The 10,977-nt window shown below is 37.4% G+C and overlaps 1 protein-coding gene and 1 pseudogene across 1 annotated transcript in view; one reads left to right on the top strand and one right to left on the bottom strand.

Moving 5' to 3' along the window:
• The first annotated feature begins 2,180 nt into the window (after positions 1 to 2,180).
• LOC129409438 (interferon-inducible GTPase 5-like) lies at positions 2,181 to 4,076 on the top strand (annotated as a pseudogene).
• A 1,418-nt stretch (positions 4,077 to 5,494) lies between these two features.
• LOC110155077 (potassium voltage-gated channel subfamily H member 5-like) overlaps positions 5,495 to 10,977 on the bottom strand; it is a 51,227-nt gene continuing 45,744 nt past the window's right edge. Inside the window, exons 6-7 of the mRNA XM_055155495.1 lie at positions 7,321 to 7,444; positions 5,495 to 5,607 (exon numbers count right to left, since the gene is read on the bottom strand). Coding sequence (XP_055011470.1) covers positions 5,495 to 5,607; positions 7,321 to 7,444 — 237 coding nt within the window. The remainder of the gene's footprint in view (positions 5,608 to 7,320; positions 7,445 to 10,977) is intronic.

The following is a 10,977-nucleotide window of genomic DNA, read 5'->3' as shown; positions in this document are numbered from 1 at the left end:
TACTGCAGACAGGAAACAGCTGACGTGATCGCGCTCGCAACTTTACAGCCTGTGGTGTGCAGACACATATCCCGCTGCTCCATACCTACCGACCTATGAATCTATGAATCAATGATTTATTTTTATATAATATTTTTGAACAGAAAACATTAGGAGCTCAAAAAGATTTGTTAGAAATTGGCTTAAAATAGTTGGTAAACATGGCACTAATATTGTTTATACTGACAATCTGAAATGATTTGAACATTTATGTTTCTTGCATTGCTCCTTCAGATATGATTTAGTTTCTTTTTTTATTTTCATTTTGGTGGATTATCCACTGAAAATAGTATTGGTAGATAGAGAGATGCACATCTGACAAAATTTGAGTCTGTGTGCGAGGTCCACAGACAAAAATTGATATTAAAAAAAAAAAGAAAAAAACAGATCCATACAAAAGATCTTTCAGTGTCACACTGTGGTGCTATTAAAATAATTATAAAAATTGGGAGCTCCAAAAAACACAACACAGTTCCTAATATTTAAATTTCACGATTTACTTGCTAAGTTTGCCCTCACATTTTTTTACGTATTTGTTTGTTTCCATTCTATTTCTGCTTTTCTGAACTGTAAGAGTTGTAACTCACCTAAGTGTAATCCTTTTTCATCCAAATGTAAACAAGAAATCTCACAAGATCATTTTCCTCTTGTGTGCTCAATCTTGTGGCAGTTCAACCAAACAACTAGATTCACTGATTTTGCCCAACACATTAAAATATGCTGTTTCTGAACAGCAGCCAGTCACCTCCTTTTATACTCAGATAAACCAAACAGAATGGAGGGGACATGGGCACAATGTTCAAATGCAGTTATAACAGAGGCCGTTCATGGTAATGGTGAAAAGTACACAAAAACCTGCCCTCTGCCCTCAAAACTGTAGGAGTTATTGTTTTAAATATATTTTAAAATATTGCCCCTCTAAGTGGAGAGACATCTGCACTGTCTTTTACTATGAGAAGAAGATTCAGTTCTGTTCAGTTTCCTCAAGTGTGCCATGGTTATATTTGAATTAGTTGAAATTCTGTGAATTTGACCTCCATGTTAGGCAGTATGCAACACTATGGTGTTCATTGTAACTATCTTGTCTAGTAAACAGGAGGTTAAGTAAACAAATGAGTTGGGGATTTACACTATAAACACATTAGACAAAGTCAAGAACATTAGACAAAGTCAAAACAGTAGTGTAGTATAGTGTAGAGTAAAGTGTGACTGCTGTGATGAACAAAACCCTGTACTTGAATTAAATATAAATATTTGCCATTCACTGAAACAACAGAGCATGTTAGATAGCATTCCTTTCTTTCATTGTGTGTTACTAAAAATAGGAGGAGTTCTAACATTGTTCTCAAGTAACATACTTCGTTCCATACAGTGTATCAGACCATCGCTCCGTACAGTGTATCAGACCATCACTTCGTAAAATCCGAAAAAAAGGTGTCGAGGGTTTACCTTTTATAAACTCTCAACTTTAATAAAATTGCTCTGAAAACACTTTTTTCAGTAAGCACCATTTGCTATTGAAAAAAGTTTTAAAAAGGCTACAGTGGTGTTAAAGGATCCCAGGGCCCTGAGTAGTGAAGCTCTTGCATCTGGTAGAATTACATTATGTATCATGTTTAGGATGTTACGTAACATGACATGCTGAATCAGCTTCGAGTGTGTAACCACATATGGCAATAGTTTGATGTAAAATGTGAACTGTTTCCTGCTGTATAACCTTATGATGTTTCCTGCTTGCTCTACAGCTAGAAAAGTATAACCTTATATGGCACTGAGTTGAAGCAAAATGTATCCTCTTTACTTTACCGGATGTGATGTGATATGTGGGTAGGATGAATCTAAGTTGATGATTTTAATTTTATTGTGGGCTTAGGGTTTTATCCTCCTAAGGTGATCAAGAGTGAGCCTGGCTCTCCTCGGAGAAGCAATTGCTCCTTTCTACTCCCTGAGCTGAAAAAAGCCCCCTGAGAGACATTGTAGTGGTTGCGTGCTCTGGGATGTTTTTTTATTAATTTTTTTTTTTTTATGTCATCTAAAAATTTTATTTTTGACAGTCTCGTAGCTACAAGTGCAGCAGGTGAAGAAGAGCAGTGGGGAAAAAACACAGTCTTGAGGTGCCTCAGTGCTGTCAGAAGTCAAACATGGAGCTTGAAGACTGGGTGGATGGTACTGAGGACAGTAAAATGATGTTAAATGATAATCATATAACTCATTATAATTGTTTATTATCATTTCTTTTTCAGTGGCTGAAGAGTGGAAAGAACTTCAATCTGCTCTTCAAAACAATGACCAGGCTCTAGCAGCTGGAAAGGCTTTGGACTATTTAGAAAAGCTAAACAATCTTCCTGTGACCATTGCGATCACTGGAGAGTCAGGCTCTGGTAAATCTTCTCTGGTGAATGCTCTGAGAGGAATAAAAAACAAAACACAAGGAGCAGCACCTACAGGTGCAGTGGAGACCACGATGGAGCCCACAGTGTACCTCCACCCACAAAACCCGAAGATTAGAATATGGGATCTGCCTGGGATTGGTACCACCAAGTTTACAGCTGACAAATACCTGCAGCATGTGGGGTTTGAGAAGTACGACTTCTTCATCATCGTTTCCAGTGATCGCTTCAGAGAAAATGATGCAAGACTGGCTCAAGAAATTCAGAGGATGAATAAAAAGTTCTACTTTGTTCGATCCAAGATTGACCACAACATACAAGATGAGAAGTACAATGCCCCAGACCTAAATGAGAAGGATCTCCTTAAAACCATCAGAGATGACTGCATTAAACGTAAGCGTCTTTGTTTGTTTGGGTCTACTCTACATGCTCATCTATCTTCTGTTTTATTTTGATGCAGGACTTCAGGACCTTGGCATTCAGTCTGCAAAGGTCTTCCTAGTGTCCAGTCTCAGACTTCACTTGTATGAATTCAATCTGCTGTGGAAAACCTTAGAGAAAGAACTTCCTAAACACCAACGAGATGTGCTGCTGCTCGCTCTGCCAGTTATCAGTGCAGAAGTCATTGATGAGAGAAGAAAAAAACTTTAGGGAGCAGAATAAAATGGCTCACTTTAACATCTGCAGCTGGAGCAGCTGTGCCTGTCCCTGGTATTTCTGAGGGTCTTGATCTGACCATGATATTAGGCTTTAGTGTTGCATGTCTGAATTCACTGGGTCTTACTCGTGGTTCTTTGCAGAAACTGTCGGATGTTAGTGGGGTGTCTTTAGATGATCTCAAGAAAGAGCTAAAATCTCCTTTGGCATCAGCAGATCAAGTAACCAGAAATTTGGTGCTAAGAGTGCTGTCCATGTCTGCCACTCACATCACAGCATCAGCTTTAGAGGAAGGGGCCAGGTTTGTCCCATTTATTGGAATACCAGTTGCAATGAGTCTTTCAAGTTTTACAACCTACAGAGCACTTTATTACATACTAAACTCACTGACAGAAGATGCACATCGTGTTTTCATGAGAGGTCTGGGGTTGAACACAGGTGTGTAAAAAAAAAAAAAAAAGTAGATTTTGCCAAGATCTTAATGATCACAATAATTCAGGTTTTATGCAAATTGTTTTAAATTATAAATGTTGTGAAGTTCTAGCAATTAGCTGCTGTGGAAGGATGAAAAATACATTAACATGAAATATGAGCAGACAGTCTATGCTGTGTTAAAAGTAAATAAACACTGCAAAGACTACTTAAGACTAGGGGTGGGAAGAGAGGCAAGACGAGACATGAGATTTTGGAATAATTTACTATATATTGAAATAATCGGGACAATGACATGATTTTTTACTTAATTTCATGATTTTTAACCTGAATTGTTATTATTATTTAGTTGTGATTGTATTTTCATGCATTATTATAAACTTATACATCATAGCCTAAATGCATTTAAGGCTTTAACACAAACTTAATCAATATTTCTTTATCTGAACACTGTATATAATAAAGAAAACATTAGAAATTGAGAAATTGTATTATTTTACACGTATGTAACACTTTAGTCAATATTAGTATTAGTTTGATCATTTGACCATTAGTTTATACTATATCAGTACAAAAATGCAGAAAATAACAGTGAATTAAAGTTCAAACTGTCATATCTGCAGCCCGTGTCCAACCAGGAAGTACAATTTAAACTAAAAAAAAAAAACAACAACAAACAGACTTTAAGAAAAACCAGACTTTAAGTAAAATTGTATTATTGTAATGGGATGTTTATGGGTATTAGAACTAGAAAACATTTTAAAAAACTAAAATAAACAAAAACAAACAAAAAAACGCTGTCCGAAATGAAGTAACCAAAAGGCTAAGGCAAAGAAATTTATACAGAACAATTGTCCATCTAGTGTCTAACAACATCAACCACCAACGCTGTCCCATTCTGTAACAGTGAAACATATCTGCTGCCCTCTAGTGGCAACGAGGGGGATGCACAGGTCACTACAATTAGCAAAACTCAACTTATGCAATTAAACATCACTACATAAATAAGAGAATGGTTAAACATAATGGTTTGGTATAAAGCAACAGAACAGTGAAAACAAGTAGCTGCAGGAGTACATTTATAATATGCTAATAAGACAGTTGTAAAAGCCACAAAATGGGATGTAAACAAGAGACAAATGTGTCAGTGACCACAGAAAAACATTTGGGCTAAAGCTTGACTAAACATGGTTAAAAATCTGGACTACATCAGGACTAAACCAGGATTATAACTGGGCTAAAACTAGGAGCAAAAATAAAACACAGACTACTTAAAGTTAAAGAGTTAAATCTGTTTGTTTGGGACACAAAGTAGGAAAAGTAATTTTGTAGGCCGATACTACATGTAAAAGGAACTTCTAACTTCAAAATAATGTTACATTCCCAGTACAACAAGCACAATAAACATGCCTGCCACTATGTTGCACTATGGTTGCCCCCTGCTCCTGACAAGTTTAACTGGAGAGACTGAAGGATGGATCAAATGCAGAGGACACATTTCACTACAACAACAATAAAGTATACCTTACATTAACACTAAAACTGCTTCACAGAATAATAATCATACTTACATGAAGATATTATGCATAATAAATAATGAAATAAAAGTAACAAAGTAAAACAGAAACATGTGAGAATGCAGAACAAGTAGTAAAATACTTCTGCTGTAAAGACCATCTGGTTCTGTGTAGTTAGGTTGAAACACAAAAATGTTAATGATACAGGAGAGTTCCAAACTACAGTAGATAGAACATGTAGAATCTGGACTCTCTTATGCCCTCTTATGGTGGCCTTCACTTGGTGGTGGTGTAACACCTCCTAAGGGCTTCACCATCACGCACTACAGATAGGTTGGATCACCAGAGGATTGACTATAGACAGCAAAGTTCAGTTTTAAAGATTTTATTACAATAATCTACAGCCGGTTTAAAAGGGGTTAAAAACTTAGACATAGTCCAGAGGTCGGTCAGCTAACGTTACTCCATGGCAGGCAATGATGGCTGGCACAGCTGGTGTGGCACTTTGTCCCCAGTGTGCCCCAATTTCACCCACGGAGTGGCCGATATGTCTACAGACTGCCCAGGACCTCCTGAACAGACGACAACCAGGTAGAAGAGAAAGCATTCGGTTAGACAAAAGGAGACAAGTTAAAGCCAATTTAACCTTAACCCCATTATTTCTAGTGCATCCCATTGCCATGTGGTAAGCTGCTTTGTACTGACCTGAACAGGTGACAACCAGGTGTGAGAGAGTTGTCACCTGGTTTGATTGGACTAACAGAGTCTAATCAAACAAATTCATAAGATTAATCAAATTTGGTGCTTATATTCCATCCCCCTCAATACAATATAAGCACACTGAGTGGTCTTGATGTAGAAGTGAACAGCAGGATGGGTCAAGATCAGAAGGGAAAAGCCAGATGGTCCCATGTCAGGGCCATTTGATTGAGAAGGGAAACAAAGATGTCCTTCCTCATCTGTGACCTGCAACCTGGACACTGCACTGACGTCCAGACGGGAGCCATATTAATTCTGGGAACATGGGGTGTGAGGAGTCCTGAAAGATCTTGGTGGCTCTCCTTAGGATTTGTTGCTCACAGAATAAAGGAAAGAGATTTTACATGGATTTTGTAAGCCATCTTTACAATGTTCTGCAGCCTGCTTTTATTCTACACTAAGATGCAAGTTGGAAGTTGTACCAGCAGATGAAGGAGAAAGTAAGAGTGGTCTCAATGAAGGAATTGTAAAAGATGGACATTGATGTGATGGCGGATATTGAAGGAATTCAGCTTCCTTAAGAGATAAAATACTGTATAATATAGTTTGTTCCTTGGTACTTTTTCTCTTCTGCTATTTTCACAAGGTCACCATGGATAGTTGTTGTGTTTTCTACAGCCAGACCTCTTTGGACATTGGAAAAAGTAATTAATATAACATCACAGTTTGGACCATTCAGGTACTGAAATGCACAGATTTCAAAATAATAACAAATTAGGACCATTACCTCAGCCATTAACAATTTAAAACAAGACATTATAGCTTTTGAATAAGAAAAAGTACAAAATGTTTAATGCTCAAAAAGTAGATGTACTTAATAAACCTAGCTTACGGTGACCAGATTTTCAAAATCAAAAACTGGGACACTCCCAGTTTGTGGTGGTTGGTAATAATAAATTGTGAAAGAAGTGTGTAATTACAGAGAAAACTGTTCTGCTGTTCTGGCTCATTCATGACTTATTCACCACTAACATGTGAGTCAGCATACTCACATTTTCTTTGTGTTTTGGTCATTTTTAAGCAACTTTTCTGTATTTGACCTAAACAAATGACAATTTATTCCTCTCTTTACTGTTGGCAGGTGTTAAATTGGTTAAAAACAGGGACACCAGGGACATTTCTTGTGTAAAACAGAATTCATAAAATGGGAAGTTGGGGAGTAGAGGTGTAATAATGTAGTAATCGAAAACTTTGATCTGTTTTCTTTATAAAATTGTATTATTAAGACGGATTGACCCACCTGTCCCTTCTCTCCTAATAAATCCATGCTTGTGTCCCACCTTCTGCTTTAATGCGGAGGAAGTGAAGTTTTGTCGTGGTAAAAAGCGCAGCTCCCTCCCTCTCATCTGTCAGAGGCAGCGGGACATTGGACATAACCACCACGTTTTTATAGTTCAGTCCTGGTTCAGTCCTGGTTCAGTCCTGGTTTAGCCCTAGTTTAGTCTTGGTTTAGTCCTGGTTTATATTTCTGGTTCAGTCCTGTCAGTTGATGTTACAGTTTGTGTGTTGCAGTTGCGTGCTTGTACCTGCAGGTGGAGCTCTTCTGCATGACCTCTGCCCTGTGGAACCCTGACAGTTTACAGAATCCATCGTTGCTATAGACGACGGGCCACTCCACGATCTGAGCGTTCCCCAACAGGAAGCTCGTCTCTGCAGAAGACAACACACACAACAGCTCAAAGAACGTCCTAAAGCTGCAACGCAACACTTGTCTCATGGAGGGTCTGCCACCTGCTTGTCTCCATGGTGATACTACGGGTTCGTCTAGATAGAATGTTCCACAATATGGCATTAACTCTACCTATTTCCATTGAGACAAGCAAGTGACAAGTGATTTACAGGTTTGTCAAAGCTTCTCAAAACTCTGCGTTGGAATTATTCATTGACTTCACACTCAGTAATGTAAGCAAATAGCCACAGCTGCCCTGGGACAGACTGATGGAGACGAGGCTGCCAATCTGTGAACTTGGTCCGAGCGGGAATCAAACCTCTGACCTTCGTATTGGTGGCTCTACCCGCTGAGTCACTGTTACTAAACCTAATTAAATTTGGATTTATCAGTAAGAAGAGAGATGCAGGTGGGGACTTGAGAAAAGAGCACATGGTCATTTTCTGAACTGTGACGCCTCAAATGCAGGACAATACAAGATCATGTGAACACTCAAATCATGCTGGGGGTGTTCTACATGTCTCTCTATGGTGGAATGTTCAGCAGTTACCATGGAGACACAATGCACGTTGCAAACACTGTCAAAATGTTTTAGGTGTAAACTAAAGAACTGGTTTGATTTAAATAAATTATCATTGGGCCCGGTCAAGCAGAAGTAAACAGCAAGGTCAAAAATTCAAGTTAATGCATCTGATATAAAAATGTATTCAACAGATACATATGTACTCTAGTTTATTAAACTGTTTACCTTTTTTCTGTACCATTTTTGGTTCTAAAGTTCCATATGTTTGATCTTGAGTACTGCGACCGCTGAAGGAAGGACCATGAGACACTGGTGACCACTGGATACACTTTTACTGGTGGTTCTGCACAAATGAAAGAAAAATACAAATCCTTGTCACATGTTTCTCCATGCACGCAGCTCATCAGTCCCCTCCTTAGTAGCATTGGGCAGACTGCGAGCTCATACACTGCATATGCATTTGACATACTTAAACCTCTTTAAGCATTTTAAACCTTTTTTACATAAAATAAAACATGAATTATAGTATTTTAAAATGTCCCATAGCACATGAATTAACATCTTAAACACAATGCACATACCTGCACAAATTAAATAAAAACACAAATCCTTGTCACATGTTTTTTTCCATGTATGCAGCTCATCTGTCAGCAGGAAAACACATGGTGAAGGCTGAAACTAGCTCTCAACTACATGTGATTACAGTAAACTTGAACAATACAAACATGAAATTACTCCTACATGGTTCAAATTATACAAGTGGATTTGTAAATGATCAGTATTTATGTTGTACTATGATATATTAATATATATATATATTATATATATATACATTGGGAAATAGGCTAAAATCTGTCTGAAACCATGAAATAACAATAGAAATTGAATTGAAGTGAAGGATTTGGTGAAATTCAAAATAAAAACAAAAGTAAATTTTTCCTTACATGTTACATTTACAACATACAAACCATAACCACATCAGCTGTTTGATAATATAATGCAGGTTTGACACATTTGTTTACTTTTACAGAAACAAAACTTAAAACTGCATGACTCAGTTGCATAAACTGTTAGCACTGATAAGCTCGCTTCTTATGTCCTGATGCAGTTCAGCTTCTGTCGGACTAAAGGACATGTGTCAGTGGAATAGATGTGTTTCTTTCTTTGACAGAGGAGGTGTTGATGATGGTGAGTCTGTTCTGTTCATATTGTAGGAGATATTTCATGTTTAACTTTTCAGCGACCATACGTGTGCAGGTCATACAGGTGCAGATTAGTGTGCAAGTTTAGTGCAGTCACTCATGTATAGTCACTTTATTTATGTTGGCTACTGTTGTGATGAAAAGACTGAAAAGTATTTGTCTTTCAGACGCATTCGCACTCAACTTTACATTGCAGTAACCCGGATAGTGCGTATACATGCACCATGACAAAACCGGGATACTCAAAAAACTCGATCATAACTGGGATACTGATGTGCATGTAAACGCACTCATTATAAACAATGCACACCACACCAAATATAACACGCTTGTATATTGGCACGCTGGCACTGTTCCGTCCTTGCGCTGGTCATTGTTTTATCTCTGGGGACACATTGAACAGAAGTAGATCTGCATCTTCTACAGTTTGTGAAATAAAGACAGACAGGAGGAGACTGTTGATAATAATATCCTGAAGGAGAACAGAACTTTCAGTGCTTTAAAATAGTAACTGTTAGTATTTTTTTTTTTTTTTAAAAAAAAAAAAAAAGTATTTTATTAATTAAATTTTCAGTGTTTTAAGAGTAATTTCAANTTCTAAAGTTCCATATGTTTGATCTTGAGTACTGCGACCGCTGAAGGAAGGACCATGAGACACTGGTGACCACTGGATACACTTTTACTGGTGGTTCTGCACAAATGAAAGAAAAATACAAATCCTTGTCACATGTTTCTCCATGTACGCAGCTCATCAGTCCTCTCCTCAGTAGCATTGGGCAGACTGCGAGCTCATACACTGCATATGCATTTGACATACTTAAACCTCTTTAAGCATTTTAAACCTTTTTTACATAAAATAAAACATGAATTATAGTATTTTAAAATGTCCCATAGCACATGAATTAACATCTTAAACACAATGCACATACCTGCACAAATTAAATAAAAATACAAATCCTTGTCACATGTTTCTCCATGTATGCAGCTCATCTGTCAGCAGGAAAACACATGGTGAAGGCTGAAACTAGCTCTCAACTACATGTGATTACAGTAAACTTGAACAATACAAACATGAAATTACTCCTACATGGTTCAAATTATACAAGTGGATTTGTAAATGATTGGTATTTATGTTGTCCTATGAACTTCTATAAATATATAACTTAAGTGCCTAAATACTACAATAAAATAATCCATTACATTGACATTGAAAAACTTGTGCTCACCTCCTCAGACTGAAAGGCGCTGATGTGCAGCACCCAAACCACTTTGCTCTTAAAGGGACAGTACAGGCAAAATGTGCAACTCTTATTACAGAATGATAACATTGGGAAATAGGCCAAAATCTGCCTGAAACCATGAAATAACAATAGAAATTGAATTGAAGTGAAGGATTTTGTGAAATTCAAAATAAAAACTAAAGTAAATTTTTCCTTACATGTTACATTTACAACATACAAACCATAACCACATCAGCTGTTTGATAATATAATGCAGGTTTGACACATTTGTTTACTTTTACAGAAACAAAACTTAAAACTGCATGACTCAGTTGCATAAACTGTTAGCACTGATAAGCTCGGTTTCTTATGTCCTGATGCGGTTCAGCTTCTGTCGGACTAAAGGACATGTGTCAGTGGAATAGATGTGTTTCTTTCTGTGACAGAGGAGGTGTTGATGATGCTGAGTCTGTTCTGTTCATATTGTAGGAGATATTTCATGTTTAACTTTTCAGCGACCATTCGTGTGCAGGTCATACAAGTGCAGATTAGTGTGCAAGTTTAGTGCA

Source organism: Boleophthalmus pectinirostris, unplaced genomic scaffold (genome assembly GCF_026225935.1).
Source record: "Boleophthalmus pectinirostris isolate CB_2022bp ecotype Guang Dong unplaced genomic scaffold, ASM2622593v1 HiC_scaffold_10, whole genome shotgun sequence".
NCBI lineage: Eukaryota > Metazoa > Chordata > Actinopteri > Gobiiformes > Gobiidae > Boleophthalmus > Boleophthalmus pectinirostris.
The sequence above is the reverse complement of the archived record's forward strand: the minus strand, read 5'-3'. Positions and strand labels throughout refer to the sequence as shown.